Genomic DNA, 22832 nt, shown 5'->3' on the forward strand with positions numbered 1-22832 from the left:
CACTGCAATAAAATCAAGCATGGACAGGTAAGCAGTCACATGACCACTGGGTCAAAAGCAGCACACTGGAAAGACAATGAGCACATTTACATGCACAGCAGTACGCCAGAAACTCAAAAATCAGCTGACTGAAGGAACCAATTGTCCTTATTTACATGCAAATTAATAACCTGGTAATCCAAGTAAACTGTTTATTAATAAGAAAAAAGTTCATCTCCCAGCAGTGTTGTGAAAATTTACTAATTTGCATAATTTTAACTTCAGGTTTTTCAATTGTAAAATCAGTTTACATATTTTATAAATCATTAAAAACTGAGGAAGAGTTTTGCTATGTTAGTGGTAAACTTATTACCCAAATATGGACTATTTTCAAAAGACTGCTATGACTTATTTAATAATCAGCATCTTAAATACTTGCAAATTTTAATATTTCGAATTTTATTTAAAATGTATGAACATTTATAAAGCTATACTTTGTAATATATCATCTAATTTGCATCAAATTACAGAAAAAAAAAATCGAATTACCGCTTACGCAAGGTCTATCTAATGCAGTGTCTATGGGGCGGGACAGTAAAGTTGACGTTTTCTCTTCTGGCTACCGTTATCAGTCTCACACAATTTGTAATCTAAAAGTTTTGAAAACACAATCTCTGAGATTTTCCTTTATTATTTGAGCAAGTAGGAATGCAAAAACATATATTTGTTGTACTCTCTAAGCTCTAAGTTCGCCCAATTACGACGACTTCCAAAGCTGAAAAATTTAGAAATGTGAAAAGGGTCCACTATCCTATCAAGCAGCATTTTGACTATATTTCCATTGCTGCTGCATGAGATGAGAACACATTTATTTAAGTCTTTGTATTAAGAAAGCATCTAAGTTTATGTTATATTTCCTCTTCGCATAAACACTTGCTAAGTCTGGACACACTTTAGCATGCAGTAAGGGCACATTCCTGACACAGGTTTTTCAGTAGTTGCACCTAGACTGTGAAACCGCTTATATAAGAGCAGCTTCAACTATTTAATATGTTGGTTAATAAAACACATTTATTATCTCAGGCATTTCATTTTACTTGGTATTGAGGGATGATATTGAATTTTACTTTAAATGTTAATATTGTACCCTTTGTAAATAATAATAATAATAAAATAGTAAAAATAATAATAATGATAAAACAAATTACTGCCCGTTTCAAACGTTTATTTACAATGAAACAGCTCCAGATTAACATTTTTAGTAATTTTGAGTTTTCACATCCCAGTGTTGACAGGTATAGATTACTATGGAGGTCAATGGCAACTTCTGTTTTTGGAAATAACTTCTCTTGTGTTAAACAAAAGAATGAATGTCAAACAAGTTTGTAGCAATTGAAGGGCGAGTAAATAATGAACGAAATTTCATTTTTGGGTGAACTATGCCTTTAAGCAATTTATGACCTGACTCCGATAAAGGAAAAACACAAAGCGCTTAACACATCTACAAGGTCAGCTTTTGAATATAAGGCATGATCAAGTTAATAACGTGCATGTAAACACACTCACTGTAGGATTTCATTGCCATAAACACACTTCATGACTGATGTGTGATCTGAGAACCATGTGGTTTCTGAGATCAAGTGTGTTTAGCAAAGATCGGAACGGAATCCTGAATTAACATATATGATGCCAAATACAGATGAGCAGGATGACTTTAGACAAGAATTTATACAATGGAAGTGTTGCACATTACTAATTATCACTAGCATTTCCCAGTACTGGTTTGCAGCTGGAAGGGCATTCGCTGCGTAAAAAATATGTTGGAATAGTTGGCGGTTCATTCCACTGTGGTGACCCCTGATAAATAAGAGACCAAGTTGAAGGAAATTGAATGAATGATTGTAGTCATATAAATTTGCATGCTATTTCTAGATAAAACTAGTAAGCAAATCTACATTTGGCATCTTTCATGAAACTTTGTTGATATGCATTGCAACACACCACCACAATGACAGCACAACACTTGATCTTTAGCGGTTATTATGAAGGGAATAAAGAGTGGGACACCCCAAAAAAGCATTTAGACATCTGACATTTAATACAAGCTTCATCTGAAACCAAATTATTAGTAGTGAAAGCAAGAATCTAACTTCCCCTGAGCTGTTTTTGATGTTTATCAATTGATCTGTACACTTTAGTCCTGATATTTTGAGTCAGTTTAAGACTTATTCATGTAAAGAAATTACTCACTAGTTGTAGTAATGATGAATTAAATCCATGCAAGTTAATACAATTGCAAATAGTAATCTTTTTTTAATGTTCTGTTCATTTCACTAAAATATTTAGCCTGCACATCTGTCTGTTTAACTGTCTAATAAATAAATAATGTTTTCCTATGCATCAAATCATTCGAATGATATTAGTAGACCACGTGGCATTAAAGACTGGATGCTAAAATATTCAGTTCAACAGGGAAAATACTTTTGAAGTAAATCAAAATAGATATCAAAACGGTCATATTATTTAAAAAATATAACAACTTGGAAATTAAAGCTCTTTAAAAGCATTTTAAAATCGAACTGACATCTAAATAGTACACAAACATTTGAAATTTTTACTTTATAATAAATGCACTATTTTAACAAGTGAAATGGGAAATTCTTTAAATTAAACCTCACTTAATTTTAGGTTTATCCAATTAAATTCCCTAAACACACAACAAATATATATTTCACCCCCAAAATACTAAATGTATTTATTGTTTTATGCTCTGTGAAACACAGAAGACGATTTATTTTGCTTGTCACTTTGTTTTTTCAAATGATTTTGTCCAGATTTTGTTTAATGCACCTCAGCTAAAATATAAATATCTTCTCTTGTGTATCATAGAATATTTACAACAGCATGGGGGTGAGTAAATTCTTTATATTTGGTTCTGCTATTCGTTTAATTATGCAAGCTGCATCCAAATGCTTTTTGAGACCCCCATAGCTCATAGGAGAGAAATCCCCACAAGGGGTCGACTTTGTTCATGCAAATCAGTAATAGCACTTTGGTCCCTCATTGTGACCAGTGTTTTCTCATTTACAACTATAAACCAACATCAAACATGTGGGTCAAAGACACAAAGGTGTTTTCAAGCGTCAAAACAAAATGCCTAAATGTGTAAATTAGAACGTGTCCTTTTTAAGTTTGAGTTTTCAGGAAAAAAATAAAGACTATCATACCTTTATTTTTACCATGACATACATAAAACACCCACTAAAATGTTATTCTGTGTGTAACAATAGATATCATACCAAAAGTATTTAGAACAAGAATAATTTGTTGATATTAAAAGACTAATTAATTTATACTTTCAGCAAGAAGTTTTAATCATTCAAAATATAGTTAATAATGATAATAAAAAAATATATATTTAGTATAATTGCTTATTCTTTTATATATTTGAATAAGTATAAGCATGTTGTAAAATAATTTACATTTTGCGATGAATGGCAATGGATTATTTCACCCCGAAATTAATAAATAATACATTTATTTGAAACTACAGACACTTCACTTGGATTTACAATCCATGTGAAGTTTTTTCATTTCAGTATGTTGATGTTCTTCCAACTGAAATGGTATATTGACTAGGGAGTGGGGCTAACGGTCAGAGGGGCTTGATTTACAAGATTGTGGCTGAATCAGTCAAAATAAATTACATTAGAGAAAGGCCACCACCTCAAAAACAGAAATGGATTGTCAGTCTTTGATTGAAGCTTCCCAAAACAAACATTTTGTTTTTCAGTAGCTTAACTTGCATGTATTAATTGTTCACATGAAGAACAACACTAGCTATGCTAATCCAAAAATGCAAATGTCACATAAAAGATTTGCGAATTAAGCAGCGTTTCCATTTAATGAGTCTAAATCGTCACTTCATGATTAACTGGCGCCAAATATAAATGGTAAAACTAAGTTTACTGCGGTAGGAGAAGCTGCGTGAATCTTTTCTTTATAAAAGAAATGACTTGCGCTTTAGAAGATACGTAATAAACATGTGGTGGCGTTTGAAGGCGTAAGACGCGAAGCACAGATGCTTTTGACAGTTCTGGAGGTAATTAATTATGAATAACACTAATACTGAAATGGTTACAGCATTTTAGAATGACCAAAACAACACTTAATCTCCTAGGGCTTAGTGGCCACATACGTGGACAGCTCATTTTGGCTCTTAAGTGGCTATTTAAAATACTTTGAATGTTTTATATTTTGTTACAGAAATACAGTGTCATCCTGCAACTGTTTTGCAGCATATGAAATGTCCCAAACACTATTTTTAGCTGTCCAAAACTGGTAAAAAAAAAAAAAGTTTTTACTCAAAAAATGGTTATGTTATATATTTTATGTAAATTCAGACTAGAAGTCTGCATATAAATGCAATAAACTTCCAAATAAAGCGCGGAGCGGTCAGTAACTAGTTTAATTTTGTATGGGAGCGGGCGGTCTAACAATATCGCTCCCTACTCCCTAGCGAGCAAGCACGTGTATGTATGTGTGTGAATGAGACAGCGAGTGTGTGTGTGTGTGTGTGTGTGTGTGTGTGTGTGTGCGCGAATGAGAGAGAGCTTTGTGCTGCGTGTGTGTGTGTGAATGAGAGAGAGAGAGAGAGTGATGCCTATGCGTGTATGTCACTTGCTTGGTGCTTTTGTGTGTGTGTGTGTGTGTGTGTGTGTATGTGTTTATACAGACAGCTTGTTGGCTGTCTGGACTCTGTAAAGCTGGGTGGTTTTCGGTCCTTAGCGGGAACGGGCGCGGCTGGTAGAAAACGGGGCGGGGCGGACAGTGGGACAACAAATGCTGAATATAAGCAGAATCGGTCGGGTTCTGGCTAAAACCTGGCGGGAGCGGGATTCAAAATTAGTCTTACGCAGATCTCTAATTCGGACCACGAGTCCACATATATGGACAGAATTTTTCTCTAAAAGTACATCATATTAAAAGATGATACTTAGGTTTTATTCTAATTAGGTTCCAATATGCCCAAATAGCAGAGGGGGAAAAAAAGTAAAACACCTTCGGGCTTAAGAGGTTATAATGTTTTACAATGTGCTCAGCCTGCTGGTTTATCTATTAACACATTTTATATCATCACATGATCTCTTATAACAAAAATCACATGACTTTAATGCGCACACTGGAATTTGTTTGGTAAAAGTGTTTCTATCAAAGTTTATGCGCATCTTTTCTTATGGAATAAAAAGTTTATCCTACTCAGTTATGCTCATGTTTTTTATGCGCACTTTCAAAATTTATGCGCATCTTGGATCCAAGGTGCGCAAAAAAATAGGTGGATGGTAACATAGCTACTGTAACCAAAATAATCATTTTTGATTTTGATTCTATGTGGACTTTAAGAAGCTTTTTGTGTGCAAACAATTTTTAATACATTTTATTTGACGCAGAAACCAAAAATATCTTTGACCCACATAAACAATCAACCCTGATTTGGTCATTTGAATAGAAAAATGCAAAAAAAATGCAAAAGTACACAAGAAAAAACAAAAGCATGACGTATAAACAGAAAGTCTGATAATGTTTGTTTTTTTTCATTCATCATTTGAATGGAAAGTCTTTGCTCAAACCAGAACAAAAGGATGAAGATGAGAGCAGTGGAGCCTGTAAGAAAACATACTTGATCTTTATTGCTGTTGACTAATCCTGGTTTCTTCTTCTTCTTTGTGGGACTGGGTGACGTGTCGGAGGGAGAGTGTCCATTTGAGGAATGTGGAGGACTTGGTGCTTTTCTCTTCTTCTCTGTTGACTCTACATCAGAGACGGCTGCAGAGAAAACCAAAAACTGCTTAATTATGCAAAGCCTACCTTAATAATACACCCAGGGTTCCCTCTCTAAACCAAATGTCAAATTTGTTGACCTTTTTCCTGAGTTTCAATGACTAATAAGCTGAATTTCCCAAACTTGTAATGAATAGAAAAAAATAATCAGCTTTAGTATCTCTATAGAATTTAGCGAATTTGCATAATATTTAAGAAAGTTTTTAAAGAAAGTTTTAATTGGCACAAATAACCTTTGGACAGCAAGGACACTTACAATTCCTTCTGTGCCGTCTGCATTGCTTTGAGTTTAAAAACATTATAACAGAGTATATGAAGAGTTGTCATACAGTGACCCACTTTAGATGCATCAGGTAACATTACTGAAAAGCAAATTCAGCCAAAGCCTATTTGAACAAGGCTACGTTCATTATATCAAATCACTAAAATTGACATTTTTAACATGATGTTGTTGAAGAAATGTTAACAGTCATTTTAGTAGATATTTAGTAGGCTTTATATGATTAAGAAGTAAATACTTTCTCTCTTTGTTCCTCTCAGAGTTACTTTTAATACAGAGTAAGTAATGTGTATTTATATAGTGCATTTATCGTGCATGGCCATACACCCAAAGTGTTTCACAATCATGAGGGGGGTCTCTTCACACCACCACCATTGTGCAGCATCTACTTAGGCCCCGTTTACACTAATGCGTTTTAGTTTGAAAACGCATAAGTTTTGCTACGGTTACGCCATCCGTCCACACTACGCCGGAGTTCTCGAGCGCCGAAAACGGAGCGTTTCGAAAACGCTGGAGAGGCCGTTTTCATTCTAAAACGCTGCTGCTCCGTCTCAGTGTGGATGGGGAAAGACGGAGACATCTGACAACGGAGGCGGGGCTGCAGACATTCGCCTCTCTGATAGGGGCTTTTCCTCAATATTAAGTAGCCCACACACAGTTCAGTCCCGCATCTTCTCCGTGTAAGTTCAGACTTCGCAAGTTTGATCAAGGCTGCATCTCTTCTTCTCAGTTGGATATGGAAAACATACCGAGGACACGCGTCAATCTTCACAGGGAACAGTGTACTTTATAACTTCATTCACATTACCCTGGCTACGTTATTTCACTTTCTCAACAATAAAATGTAAACTTGATATAAGAAACTGCCTATTTTTATTTTAATATTAACAAACAGACAGCAGAAATGTTGAGGTGTCGTGCTGCATGAGCGTCATCTTCACTGTGTGGATATTTATAACAAAACGGAGCCGATAACAACTGCCTCCTTTCAGTTTCAGTGAAAATACGAAACATACACTCTCTTTTGCTGAATACCAGTTTTAATAATCGATAATGGCCATTATAAAAGTATAACATACAATAAGTTTATACATTACAGGAAATAAAGGCAAGCGATCAGTCAATATACAGAATGTAGGCTACGTGGTTTAATCATTAACTTATCTTTGCGCTCAGCCAAAACACGTTACCTGAGAACAAGTAATAGATTCCAATGACCAAAGTCAGGGAATATGTCGTTAGATAAAGACAACAAGATGAATGAAATATCACGTTTAATAGTGAGATTAGATCCAGCGGGAGATGCTTGATGAGAACTCCGACTAGCAGAGCTCTCATCTGGGTAGATGGGCTCCAGCGATTGCCAAAGAGTGTGTGTGTGGTCACGTGATGTGCGTTTTCAGCGTTTTGGTGTGGACGGAGAGCAGTTCAGAAACGCTGGGTAAAACGCGAGTGTGGACGCGTATCGTTTTCATTCTAAAACGCCGTTTTAAAACTAAAACGCACTAGTGTAAACGGGGCCTTAGATGATGCAACGGCAGCCACAGAACAATGCCGTTAGTGCGTTCACACACACACACATGCTATAGGTGGAAAAACAGTGATTCGGTGCCAATTCGATGAATGGGAATGATTGGGAGGCCATGATGTGTAAGGGTTGATGGAGGGAATTTGGCCAGAACACTGGGGTTACACCGCTACTTTTTACGAAAAGTGCAATTGCCTTTTTGTGACCACAAAAACCAGGATCTTGGTCTAACATCTCATTTGAAAGACGGCGCTCACTGACAGTATAGTGTCCCCTTTACTTTACATGGGGCATTAGGACCCACACAGACCACAGGTTGAGCGCCCCTGCTGGCCTCACTAACGCCACTTCAAACAGCAACCTAGTTTTCCCATGTAATCTCCCATCCAGGTACTGACCAGGCTCAGCCCTGCTTAGCTTAATAGAGTAATCGGTCTTCAGCTTCTGGGTGATATGGCTGTGACCAATAGTCTTTGAGACAAAAACAATGTAATTGAAAACTAAGAAATTATACCTTACTAAATTAATAAATGAAACTAAATTTCTGTTTATTTATACAGAAAAAGAACACCAAATTCTGCAAACAATGCAATAAATTGAGAAATTTTGGTAGCAAATCAGTTTTTTTGACTGCAATTTCAGAATCTCGTCTTTTGCGTACAAATTTTTTAGCAATTTGGCATTAAATTGCACGTGGTGACTACCTGCATGTGTGCTTGTTTGAATAAGTGCGAGTGAAAACAAGCCAGCAAGACTGTATGGGGTTAGGCAGACATTTAGAGGTTATGTTTCACTGAATACATTTACATGGACATTAGTAAGATTATTTACCTTAATCTGTTTATTTATTTACTTATTAATTGCCACATCAGCAACTTATGGCTATTTCATGGCAAGATGTATATACATAAAAATAGTACATGATAAAAACAAATTCGTATTACAATAAAAAATTACTATAACAAAAATATAAATAGAAATTAATAAAATTCACAAAAATATATATTTAAAGTTAAATATGTTTTTTTAGTTAAATTTTTGCTAAATAACTTAAGATTCTTTCTGGTGGTACCTTTTTAAAAATGTCTATCAAAGTACTCTCCCTATAAAAATTGTCTAATGGTTTTCAAACTTTTACATTTCAACAAAATATGTTTCATGGTAAGAGCAGCTTGGCAGTAATTACATTTAGGTGGTGCTTTGCTATTCAGTATATACAAATTGAGTCAACAGAATGTCCAATTCGACATCTAGTGTAGACAGTTTGTTCACGCTTGGTGTCAAAATTATCATTTGCAAAGTGTCGTTCATTTATTTTCAGGTTTATTTCCTGATATTCTGTGTCCCCTTTCGTTTGCCATGTTTTGTTTATTTCCAGACTAATTGTATAGGTAGGTTTTTAGGTTTTACCTTAATCCAAATAAAGCAATAATATAATTAGGGATTTTTATATGAGCTGCTTTAAGAACGTTTCTTTCAGGTTCCTGTTTTACATGTTTTAGTACATAGACCGATTAATGTCATTATGTCACCAAGCTCCATAACGCTTCCTTTGGAGTTTCACGTAATTTTGTTTCAGGTACTGGATGAAAGTATGAAGTAAGGACCAGTTGTAGAGTGTTGTTTTAATGGAATTTGACACCGAACGCCGCATTAAAAGTATCCTTCCACATTTCACAGACAGAATAAAAGTGTGTTAAGTGATGATGATGATGATGGCGGGTGTGACGAGTCTCCAAGAGTTCCACGTCTGTGTGTATGTGCAGTTGGAGATGTCTGTACTGACTCTGTAGGTATAGAGAATGCTGTCAAACAGTTGTGTGTTTATGGAAAATCCTGGCTTAAAATGCGGTGGAAAATCCTACATGATAGTAATAGTTTTATTCAGGGTTTTACATGTCTGTACAGCACTTCAAAAATGCAACTAAAATAGGAATACTCCATGTCTTAATTCAATTTGTGTTTAATATGATTATGAGTCAGATTAATGTCATCCAAAATCTCTGTTTACATGGCAGACTCTTAATCAGAGTATTGTCTTAATCACATTAACAAATTGGTGTATAGGTGTCCATGTAAACGTACTTGCTGCTTGCATTTAGTGACATAATGCTTTGGGAAAAGGGGCACAGTGGTTCGCACTGTCGCCTCACAGCAAGGTCACTGGATCGAGTCCCTGTTGGGCCAGTTGGAATTTCTGTGTAGAGTTTGCATGTTGTCCCTGTGTTATAGTGGGTTTCCTCCAGGTGTTCCGGTTTCCCCTACAGTCCAAAGACTTGCGCTATAGGTGAATTGGATTAACTAAATTGGCTGTAGTGAATGTGGGAATGTGAGAGTGTAAGGGTGTTTCCCAGTATTGGGAAGGACTGGAAGCGCTGTATAAAATATATGCTGGAATAGTTGGCGGTACATTCTGCTGTGGTGACCCTTAATAAAAAAAGGGATATAGCCAAAGGAAAATGAAGGAATGAATTGATGAATTGTTGGGAAAACAAAGTGTGTGGGTGCCATCGATTACAGCAGCTTTTACTTGCTCTTTTTTTTCCAAAAATTATTCACTTACAAATTAAGCAATGGTCAAAATATTCAGAAATTTTTATAAGAGGTACAATTTTAAATGACAAGCAAATTCTTTAATATTTTCCCCTAATACTTGGACAAAATATAAAACATTCCCTGACTTTCAATGTCTGAAATAGACCCTTTAAAATTGAAATTCCAGAATTTCCATGGTCTGTGAGAACCCTGAACACCTCACTTGCTGTGATTGTGGCCTTTGATTGTGACCTTTCAAAGACAACACCAAAAATACATCAAATCAAACGCCTGACTAACCCACTAACACAAAGCTCCAGATACTAACAAACAACTGCCATGATGAAAGAGGAAATCACATGCCACGTTTGATGTGGCTCATTCATTTCATCTTGAGTATTGAACTCTCACAATCGCACATCTAAATTTGGAGTCTTTTATGTAAGATTAAAGCACATTTTGAGAGGCCAAATCAAATTCATACATCAAAAGGAGTCAAAATCGTAGAATAAAGTGGGGGGAAAATACCTTTGGGTGGCACGGACACCTCCATCCCGTCAACAGCATCGGACTCCGTCTTTACTTCCTCCACAGCCAAACTAAATGAAGCAGAGAGAGGGAGAGCAAAGGAAAATGCTGGAATAAGACACTGAAATCTCATGAGGTCTACCCCTGAGATAAAAGACTTGGGTGATGTAATCTAATCTCCAGAGTTATGTTGTTGTTCTTTATAGCAATTGTCCTCCATTCCACATCTCAACCACTTTTGCTTTGGTAAAAAAAAAAAGACACTGAGAACGACATGCTTTTTCTAAGCAGTGCTGAAACAGACCGAGGGCCTGTAGAGGAAATTTACAAGAGAATATTGAGTGTTTTAACCTTAGGTCATTTGGCGAGGCATAAACTCTCTCTCTCTCTCTCACTGTGTCTAGTTATAGAGCAACACCTCCCTCAGATGAAGCAAACATGTTCATGGGGAATATATTGCTGTGAATAGGTCCACTCACGGGGGATTACGACGAAGACAACGACTTCTGAACAGTGGCTTTAAGTCAGACTCAGTCTACTTCTGGTCTGAGAGGATTTGGCTTTACCAAAGTTCAGCCATAATACCATCAGCTTCTGACAGTGATGCATGAAAATGTAGCCTATACCTGATGGTATTTACATTAGGTTCATTAGCTATGAGTAGGCCCACGTAGATCGCTGAATCAATTGATTCACTTGTGTAAATTTGTGTAAATATATGTCGTTTTTGAGTTTTTACATTTGTTTCAGTACACTTATTGAATAATATGCAAATGTTTAGATGATTTATGAACAATTCAGTTTATAAACTAATGCTTTACTAGATATATGCAAGACTTACCGAAGATTAGTTTGCCAAACAAGTGGTTCTAAATGAATGTGAATTGTAAACCTTAAAAAAAGTTGTTTTTATTCATGTCTCAAGTATTTAGTTACTATGCTCTCGAAATAATTCCACAGTTTTTACCAAACTCTGTGCAGAAATAGCAAAATAAGTCTGGGTCATAGATTTCCTCTGCCTTGCCGTCTGAAAAGAAACATGCAAGAAAGGCAATATAGGAACAGACAAGATTTTGAAGTAAACCAAAATAAGGCGGTTTAAGATTCAGCATTTAAACTAAATTTCTAAACCAGTTAAATTAATATTTCAAATCAATTTAAATACAACAAAAGTAAACTTACAATATAACATATTTTCCATTGAATGATTCAACATGAACAAATGAAATATGATCAATTAAGCTTATTAACGAATAAGTGTTACAATTAATCATTAATTTTATTACAACAACCAACAAACAAAGACAAAATTTATTGAAAATAGTGAATTTGATGGGTCTAAAACTGGGCATTATGTTTGCTAAAAATCTTTAAAAGAATATTAATAGAATATTATTATTGTTTTCTTTGTTTCTTTATCATGAGCATCAGAAAATGTTAACCATGAAACAAAGTTTCCCCAAACTACCAACTACAACTACCAAGAGAAGGACAGAAAGTGCTTCTTCACCATATGATACAATGCAAAAAGTGCTCTAGACCAAGAGCTCAGATACTAATAGATATCTTAACCCTTGTGCACTGTTCCAAGTTTACTACTCTTTTGTTATGTTCGAAATTATACCATCCACTGAATTAAACTGCTGTAAAAATGTATCAGACAAATGTTGTTTTACATTGCATTAACATTACATAAATCTGTCTATCAACCTCAGTCCTGTTTAAAAATACTATATTGTTTAGAAAATTACAGGATTTTAACTCTTTAATTGCCAAATTCATAAATCTGGTCACTGATTTAATAAAAAAAAAAAAAAAAAAAAAAAAAACACAAAATGATGTATTTTCTATAAAAAGTAACTTTTGAGTGAGCACAGCCATTTGTAAATTAACTTTCAGTCTGATTCCAAGTATTTCTTGCTGTACAAAACTAATTTAATACCGCAAACTGCTATAGCAGTTTATTATTTTATTATTTATTTATATAATATATTATTTACCAAATTAATTTAATGTTTTGTTAAAACACCATATTGTTGTAATAACAAAAAAATATTTTTTAGCGCAACCAGTTTTCTGCATTTTGTTATTATTATGTCTCACACATTCACAAACTTATTTTAAAAATTAGGCCAATTGGTCTCTTTGGTTCTGTATTGGTGGCATTAGCTAGATAGTCCCACCCACAATGAAATCTCATAGGACAGATGAACATTTTGGACATTTTGAGTGTGAATTTTCAATTAGTATTGTTGCTTTTCTCTTATCATATAAAGGCCTTTAATACAAGCAAACATTTTCCAGCACAATTCTGACAATATTTGCATGAAACCGTTTGACGGTTCATATTTACCTTATTTTTCACAGATGAGGCCGTTTGCAAATGACTTCTGATTGTAGTTATTGCAAGCTGGTATTTTTTTACCATACTATTTTAACATAAAGGGTCCTATCATACACCCAGCCCGGACGTTATACTATTTTCAGACCAGTGCAACCTTAATTTTCCTGTTTTTCTCCACGTTTTTTAAATGACATCTATTTGCGCCACTTTGTGAACTCATGGGTGTTTCAGTCTTGAAAAGAGGTGTGTTAAGGCACATTGCTATTTTGAGAAAATAAAATAGACTGTGCAATAAACCAGATTCTATATACTTGTGCTGCAGATGGTCTGTTTAACTGTTTTCTCACTACTGAAGCATTCAATTTTTCCACTTACAAACTCCACCATGTAAATAGCAAATGTGCCATGGCGCAACGCAACTGACTCTTTAAGAGAATGGGCTAGATTCTCAAAACACACCCATAACTCATTAAGAAAATAAGCTCAACCCTGTTAGACCATGCACCGGGGTGCAGACAGAGCGTATTTTTCCTTCCTTAAAATAGCAAAACTGGATTTGAACACATCCTTAATGCTTTTGCGCCCTGCACTTTAGACTTTGCACCTAGATCATTAAAATACAGCCCATAGTGTTTATTATAAGCAACAATTTGTAGCGCAAACATTTATTGCATATTTATGTTACAATTAATTTTATCATTATTCCCTTTACGCAGCTAACGAAACAAGTCTTGCATGTTAGTTTATCTATGGGTTGAAAAACAAGGTAAATATTGAAATGTAAAGGATTTAGTTGAGAAGACTACTAAAGAGTAATTTGCACAAATAATTTAGCATTTTATGCAACTTATGTAATGATTTGTAGAAAAATCTTTGTGTTTTGTTCGGCTCGTGCCCAGTACTTGGGCAAAAGAACTTCTAATCATATAGGCTTAAATTTAATATTATGAATAAAACTTTAAATTGAAGAATCTTAACAAAATATACGGCACAAATTCAGCAATAATGTAATCAGATCATAACAATAGTTAATAAAAAAGGACAAGATAGAAGAATTTAACAACAGCAAAAAAAAAAAAAAAAACTGACTACTTAACACTCTACTACACCATGACCACAATGAGGCCTTATTCACCACTAAAACTGAGAACCCCACTATAGTCAGTCAATCAATCAACAAAAAACCTCCTCAACCGCAAGAGTAGGACGGAAATGATGGGTACCAAAACGAAATGCGTAAATGACAGGTGAAAGAAAAGAGGCGGACCAAGGCCAACGGCACAAACACAATCCTACAACGACCAGGCCTTGATCCTGGCCTTTGTGTAGAAGAAAGGAAAGACTAGAGAGGCTTAAAAGCCGGTAACGGATCTCTATTACATCAGGATTAGACTGACAGGATTGATCATCAGGCCACTATGAGGCCTTAGTCTTTCACTAATTTTCATTGACAGGGCCACAGTTTAACACTGCAGGGAAAAAATACACGTTCTCTTGATTCTTTAGGACAAGAAAATAAAAAATTCATCAGATAAATCCAAAATGCCACATAATCTTCCACAGCGAGGAAAAAAACTCACCTTTTTCACAAGAAAATATTCCAGCAAAAAAAGAAAAAAAGAAAAGTCATAAGTAATCAGCAGATTGAGTCAGAAACGACAGTAATGACATTAGGAGAAAGACTATCCGCTTCAGAAAATCTGAATTAGACATAAGATGTCTGAGAAAGAAACGCACATCTAAGTGTGTACCCAAGGGCCTGAGAGCTCTCCATTTTGGAGTTTAATGCGAGGCCGAAAGGAGCCGCATGGATAAAGTTTCACATTAGGGCCAAGTCACAGCAGAAACTCCCATCCACTAGGCCTCCCTTTTCCTTTTGGCTTCGGAAAGGTCAAGCCAACTGTGTGGCTGAAAAATCCAGATCCCTACACAGAAATCAAAGAAACAGGAAGTCCTGAGGCTGATCCGGTGAAGAGGAAGAAAAGCACCAATCTGCAAGCAAACCTGCCTCCGAAACCAGATCTTCTAGAACGATCTGAGACAAGCAGAGGTCCTCGCAAACAGACCAAATAAAGAGAAAGGCAGCTGTGAATGTGGAGATAACTGGTCAGAGAGTGAGCCGAGGTCTCTCTTTTTTTCTCTCTCTTCGCAGGAAATGAGAGTGCCTCCCTTCCCCCACCGCTCCGTTCGGCTCGAGCTCCCCTTCCCCCCTCCCTCTAGGCCACAGACGCGGGCTCTGGCACGTCCATGGCACAGGAGCTTACAGTAAACAGGGAGAACGAGAGAAAACCTTGCGTTTAGGCCAGTCTCAAGAGCCACAGCTGAGAAAAAAACAAGTCAAGTGGTAATGCACTTGAGTATCAACATGCAAACTAACCTCATGCCACACAGATGAGGCAAAACCTTCCTCTTGAGCTGTTAAAAAAAAAAAAAAGTAGTGTGGCCGCTTTGCGAATCACTTCAAGGGCAACACGGTTGCTTCCTGTCACTGATGCTGACGTCGATATGATTTGACTGCTTCTGTTGCTCTTTACTCAGGCAAAATAGCCTCGTCAAACCACTGTAGGTCATTTATTCCTCCAAGTGGAACCTAGCCGATTCTTTACAACGTCTTTTCCTTGACAAGAATCCCAGTCGCAGTGGTGTAATATCCCTGGGAACACACAAAACCTGAACTGCACTGTATTAAGACAAGCTAGGTTAACAATTTATACAAATCTACACTGTAAAAAATGTTGGGTTCCACACAACTCCCACATCTAGTCCCAACACAAATCGTTTTTACAAATTTAAGTGGATTAAACAGAATTATTAAGTTGCCCCCCCCCCCCCCCCCCCCGCAAAAAAAACATAAGAATTGTGTTGTTCCAACTGATTTTAAACAAGTAGTTTGAACAAGCAGCAAAAGTCTTTTTTGAGTGTAGGCAACTATATTGTGATAGCAATTACAATAATTGTCCATAATTACAAGAGCCAACTCACAAACCATTTGCTGTTTGATAAACAGGCGAAATATGATACGTATTGGATGGGGTTTTTGAAACGCTGCCATAAATATCATTAGAAGGGCTAAGGATCCTTTGGGAATGTGGCAGGAGGCTTTTAGTCCCGTGTGGTTTGTGCTCGCTTGTTTTGTCTTTGGGATCAGCTGTGTGTGTGTGTGTGTATATGTATGTGTTGCGGTGCTATTTTATTGTTAACTTCATCGTAAATCTTCAACCGAGATGAATAATATGCTAATTTCATCTGAATAAAAGGCGAGTTTTATGTCACAGCCTGCTCCTGCTGGGTTTTGTTTTTACACAAATTCATTTGAAACTGAAACTGAATTCAAATTTGATGCATTTCAGCTCAGCTAAAGAGCTAAAAACTAAACATCTGCTCGTAAACGGAAATGCAATCGGATCATAGTTCTGATGACCTTTAAAACCTACCATATGTCTGTTCGCATGCAAACAGACAAAAGTACATACGTTTATGCATAATCAGTGTGAAGCTGATGAACTCTTTCTACAATATAACCCACATGTCAAAAACAGTAGAACCTTAAATTACAAAATGGCATCTCTGGCTAGTCATACCTGCTCACACTATATGTGACTATACATTAAAATGCATGCAATTCAAAAGCAAAGTAAATAAATAATTATTGTTGATTTACTTAATTAAATTACATCCTGAAAATAAAACAAAACACAAATGCCTTCATAATATCTAAATAATTCTTCAAATTCAACTGAAACCCCGAACAAAATCATCTGGTTAGGCATGGGCATTTATAAGATTCTGACGGTATGATAACCTTGGATAAAAACATCACAGTTTCACTGTATTGTGATTACTTCCCTAAAACATGTTCGTTTTAAATGTCTTTCCCCTCCCTTTGAACACAATATATTTTATTTTGGGAAACATTTATAATATTTTGCAACAGCAAACATGTCAGGCTAATTGATTAAAATAAATCATTGACTTCTGCTGTCTTCATTTGTTTCAAAAACACTGAATTCTGTACAATGTAAAACGGCATCTTTGGAAATCTTTTCAGCTAGTGATACTGTTGTCCTAAAAAACATCTTGCATATATCGTAGGAACGGTATAGCAGAAAACTTTGGCAGTTTTTAAAATTCTTGACTTTTACAAACCGTGGTATACCCTAAAAACGGTTATCGTCCCATGCCTACATCTGGTCCTTGAGATCTCATGATGTACTTATTAATTTTTTTAATAACTCAGCAGTGCTAATGCTCACTTCACATAATCATAGTGCTTTTGAAAAAGGCCAAGCCAAAAAAAAAAAAAAAAAAAAAAAACACAAACGCTGCTCACTAAGAAAATGAAAGTGAATAATTAATCTGATCAACTCTAAAACCTGTCATACGGCTTTTGCCATTGTGGCTGTCTGCATTTAGTGTCTGTATTTAAGCAAACTACGGGCCTTTGGAAAACAATTTAGAAAACACACACATATACATATATATACACACACACACACACACACACACACACACACACACATATATATATATATATATACATACACACCATTTTGAGGGATGTAAACAAAAACAATGGTCCTAACGTACTTCCTGTTTTACATTTTTAATTTTTATAGTTTTCGAGAAACCAAAAAGTGTCACATATTGATAAATAATGTTTATATATATATATATATATATATATATATATATATATATATATATTTTTTTTTTTTTTTTTTTTTTTTAAATGTTGTTTTGGCAATTAAAAATCATCTATAAAAATAATCCATGCTTGTTTTCAGACTCAAATTTGTTCCAACACTGAAAAAACCCATCCTAAAACTACATGAGATACCATCCCAAATGACCAATTACATATATTATTTAATTCCTCATGTGTTAACATGCTTAGCAATAAAGCTCTTTCAGATTCGGATAAATTCCCTACATATATATATGGAATAAAAATATTTAATATAAGAAAAAAATATTTTAAATTCAGCTCTCACTCTCTCATTGGTCATTCTTGTCCTGAATTACCCATCCTGCCCCTCTGTAAAATGACCACAGCTGGGACTCCCAGCTCTCTCATAGGGCCCAAGCAGATGCCTCCATTTTCTGTGGCGTGGCTTGTGACACAAACACAGACAATGGGACAGGCAATCCGCTTACCAAAGTACATCACTCAAAGCACACCCCCCTGATCTTTTACCACCACCCCCACCCCCACATGGGGCAGACCAACAGAGAGGGCACACACACACACACCACATCCAGAAATGACTGAGAATGTTTGCCACTTCAGCAATGACTGATAGCTGCCTATGTTTGCCACGAAACCATGTGACTGAGCAGCAGCACACAGGCCAAAGCTCAGGAGAGGGAGAACTGACCCCCCTCTCTTCCCCTCCTCCCTCCTCCTCTCTGCCCTGTTTTTCACACACAGGCCTCTCTCTTTTTTTTGCTAGGCCTCCCCAGTCACTGGAGAAGCAAATCTGCAATTCAGAGTGTTAGCAGTGGATGAAAACAGAACGATGACGAGAAAGGACAGACGTAATAAAACATCAGGCTTACCTCTGTGGATGCATGGCTGAAACAGTGTAATGTCAATACTTATAAAACATGGAGGACAAGCCTTTAGACAAGGGAGGGCTCTCCTCTCCACACTCAGAGCTCAGGCCTGTCTGATCAGAGCAGGGCCGTGACTGGCTGCCCTCCCACAAGCAGGATGTAAGGCCGCATCTGATTGGCCGAAGCGCTTCCTGAGTAATTATCTTTGTTCGGCACTGGCAGGATCAGCAGTGACTGCTGGAAAGAGCACAGAGGAGAGGGAGAGAGAAAACTAGGCCTCGTTTACTCAAAACATATGCTTGTTTATAAGGAGTCGGTGTGGAAAGGCGGCTAAGCGTCTTTTAGCTGTGTGTTCTGGGGTTAGGTTTGTGTGTTGGAGTGCTTTAGTTTGTGTTCGTGCGTGTGTGTGTGTCGATTCAGTGTGGAGCCATAGGCCTTTGTTTAATCCCTCCCCCCACCGGAGCCGCTTGAGAAACAGGAGACACTCCTTTAGTGAAAACCCAACCAGCCCTGAGCAAAAATAGTGCAGTCATTGTGACTTCCTGTGCTTGAACTGCAGCCTATTTATGAGTGACATGTGAAGCAGACCAAATACTCACACTAAAAACGAGAAATGCCATGCTGTTTTTGTGTCAGTTAGCAAAATGAACTACATTTGGATTGTATATAATGTATATAATTTGATTAGCAAGCATTTTAAGCAAACATTCATTCAAAACTATTCAAGAAAAGATTGAACTCAACACAATATAGGTGCTAGGTGATTTCCTTACACTCTTAACCCTTGACTGCCCCACCAAAATAAATGTGGATAGCATTTCTTAACTCCTAATGCCGCTAGTTAACACACTCAATGCATTTTTTTTCAAGGCGTCGCATAATTTCTAAAATATTAGCCTCTACCAAATGGTAAATATGTCGGTTTATGGTAAAAGTACCGGAATTAATACATATACTACAAAAAAATCTGAAAATATAAAGTGTAAGACCAATTTATTTAAAAAAAAAAAAAATCAAAATACGACATTTTTGAATACTACATCATCTTTATTTTTAAATGTATGCCATAAAATATTTCAGATTCTCATTTAACATGTTTAAAATGAAAATCGAGAGTAGTAGTGCAGCAGGATTATGTTTGCTTATTTTGTAAACCAACATTATTTAAAGCAGTCAAAATAAAGGGTTAAAGTGGTGGTTCACCCAAAAATGAACATTCGGTCATCATTTACTTACCCTTCACCTAGTCAAAATCTGCTCGAGTTTCTTTCATTTAAAAGCAGATATTTTGAAAAATGATGGACCCACAGACTGCCATAGTTCCAGCAACCAGCACTCTTTTGTGTTCAACAGAAGAAAGAAACTTATAAAGCTTTAAAACGACATGAGGGAGAGTACATTTCGAGGTAACTTTCCTTTTTGGGTGTTGTAACCCTTTAACTTTTAAATGCTATTCGTATTAAGGCTTTGGCACGTTAAGAGTGACTAGTATTTTTTATTAATAACATGTTTAGGCCTTCACAGCCAAAGCTTCAACTAGGCCTCAAAACAACACCGCCTGCTCAGTTACACTGACATCTACTGGAGACACAGAGCACCGATTTACAATCTGAGAAATCACCATTAGGGCTGACAGAGCAGGATATGATCTGTCATAACTGCTAGACCAGAGGTGCCCAATCACTGTCCTGAAGGGCCGGTGTCCTGCAAAGTTTAGTTCCAACCACAATCAGACACACCCGGGCTAGCTAATCAAGCTCTTACTAGGCCTCCTAGAAAAATCCATGCAGGTGTGTTGAGGCAAGTTGGAGCTAAAATCTGCAGGACATTGGCCCTCCAGGACTGAGTTTGGGGACCCCTGTGCAAGGCGAATAAAAATCTGTCTGAAACAGTGGTACTACTGAAAGTAAAACTCTTTAAAATTGGATTTTGGTAAGCGAAATAGTAGTGAAATATAAACAGTAGATGAGTAGAACAGTATAATTAATACATGAAAATTAAATGAAAGAAATATTGCGTTGGCAATTAAATAAGCTAATGTTAGCTCACCATAATTATTAAATTTAAAATAAACAACTAATAATTGTCACATCTAAAATACCACAACAACAAGAGAAAATAAAAACTTAGGAGTTTTAAGTGAAGTAAAACTGTATATAAATATAAAACAAATGACAAGCGCATAACAAATAAGATAAAGCACAAATTAAAACTAATCTTATATATAAATCGCCACAGTGGAATGAATCATCAATATATCCAGCATGTTTTTATGCAGAAAGCGGCCTTCCAGCTGCAAACTATCACTGGGAAACATCTATACACTTTTACACTACAGACAATTCAGCTTACCCGCTTCACCCAAAGCGTACGTCTTTAGACTGTGGGGGAAACCGGAGCACTTGGAGGAAACCCACACGAACACGAGAGAGCATTCAAACTTCACACAGAAATGTCAACTGACCCAGCTGAGGCTCGAATCATCGTTCTTGCTGTGAGGCGATCGTGCTACCCACTGCACAACAATGACGCCACATTAAGAGTAACTTATATTTAATAGAAACATGTTTAGGCCTTCAAAGCCAAAAGCTTCTACCAGGCCTCAAAACAACACCGCATGCCCAGTTATACTTACACAACACTGACATCTACTGGAGATACCGAGCACTGACTCAAATATAAGAAACAGACATGGCAAGATCGGCTGCATCCAGATACTATTGAGATCTAATGTCATGTAACTGCTAGTTAGAATGAAAATCTGTCTGAAACAGTGGCACAACTGAAATTAAAACTGAAATCATAATCAAAATAATACTGAAAAGCGAACAGTATAGATGAAATGGCTGAAAATTAAATAATAGACATGTTCCTTTGGCAATTATATGAAATTTTCATTCATTTTCTTTTCGGCTTAGTCCCTTTATTAATCTGGGGTCGCCACAACAGAACGAACGGCCAACTTATTCAGCATATGCCCTTCCAGCTATAACCCATCACTGGAAAACAACCATACACTCATTCACTACAGACAATTTAGCTCACCCAATTCACCCGTACCATATGTCTTTGGACTGTGGGGGAAACCGAAGCAAATCCACGCGAATGCAAACTCCACAGAAACGCCAACTGACCCAGCCGAGGCTCAAACCAGCAACCTTCTTGCTCTTTGGCGACAGCATTACCTACTGCATCACCGTATGGCGTTATATAAAATAATTAACAGGTAAATATAACTAAAATACCACAACAAGAGAAAATAAAAACATTGGAGTTATAATTTTAAGTAAAGCAAAACTAAATAAATATGAGACAAATCAAATGACAAGCGCATAACAAATAAGATGAAGCATAAATGTTAGATAAAAAAAGCTAATCTTGAATGTAAATGATTATATACTGCATGTTGTACTGGCAGCTAAATAAACACATTTAAGCTGAAGCACTAAAAGTATTAAACTTACTTATGCTATAATACAATTTGGGCACATAAAATTAAATAAAACTAAAATAAAAATTTAAGATGTAAAAATGAGCACAAAAAATAACCAAGAAATAAAAAAAAATAAATAAATGTTGCTTTGAAAATTAATTTAAAACTACATGCAAAACTTACAAATGAAAAAAGGGAAACAAAATGATGTAAAGGAAGGAATATGGCAATATGTAAAAATCACTAAATGTAATTACAAAGCATAATAAAATCAATAAAAAGTAAATAAATAAATGTTTCCTTTGAGAATTAAATCAAACAAGCTCAGGATGAAGTACTAAAATTACTAATGCAGAAATGAAATACAGAATAATCAAATAGTAGTGATGTGACGTTGTGCGCCAAGGCTTCGAAGCATGTATCAAAAAAAATGATACATCTCGCAGTGAAGCAGTGTACTGGAGCTTGATTCGTTTTGCCATCATCACGTGATCAGTGACGTCCGAAGCTTCATTTTCGCCTTTACCCACGTGACTGCTTCAAATTTTGATTCAAAGGTTTAAACACCCTTATAGTAAAGTGTATAGCGAGAGATTAGGCGTCGATTACATACATTTGTACTGTTTCAAAGCACTGCACCAGTCCCACACACCAGTAATTAAACTAAAAAACAATAGTAATTTTTAGTAAAAAGGTTTTGAACCATACTAAAGTGTATTAGCGTACTTTTTTTACAACTATCTTTAAAGAAAACCACCGCATATCGTAGTATTGTCTTTAACAGAGACCATCTGGCGAGCGCATCCTTATA

At 36.1% G+C, this 22832-nt stretch overlaps 1 protein-coding gene across 16 annotated transcripts in view; it reads right to left on the reverse strand.

The window, feature by feature from the left end:
* The window catches only part of prkcbp1l (protein kinase C binding protein 1, like), a 59414-nt gene extending 38227 nt beyond the window's left edge, over nucleotides 1–21187 (reverse strand). For 3 of the 16 annotated variants that reach the window (XR_012398236.1, XM_005161946.6, NM_199641.2), the window contains 3 exon segments: nucleotides 18592–18703; nucleotides 10692–10762; nucleotides 5660–5805 (listed from right to left, as the gene is read on the reverse strand). Coding sequence is in view for 15 of the 16 variants with exons in the window: in XM_005161946.6 (XP_005162003.2) it covers nucleotides 5660–5805; nucleotides 10692–10762; nucleotides 18592–18605 (231 nt within the window). In the remaining variant the exon portion in view is untranslated. 16 annotated transcript variants of the gene reach the window in all.
* Between the last annotated feature and the right edge of the window lie 1645 nt (nucleotides 21188–22832).

Source organism: Danio rerio, chromosome 23 (assembly GCF_049306965.1).
Source record: "Danio rerio strain Tuebingen ecotype United States chromosome 23, GRCz12tu, whole genome shotgun sequence".
NCBI classification, from domain to species: Eukaryota; Metazoa; Chordata; class Actinopteri; order Cypriniformes; family Danionidae; genus Danio; species Danio rerio.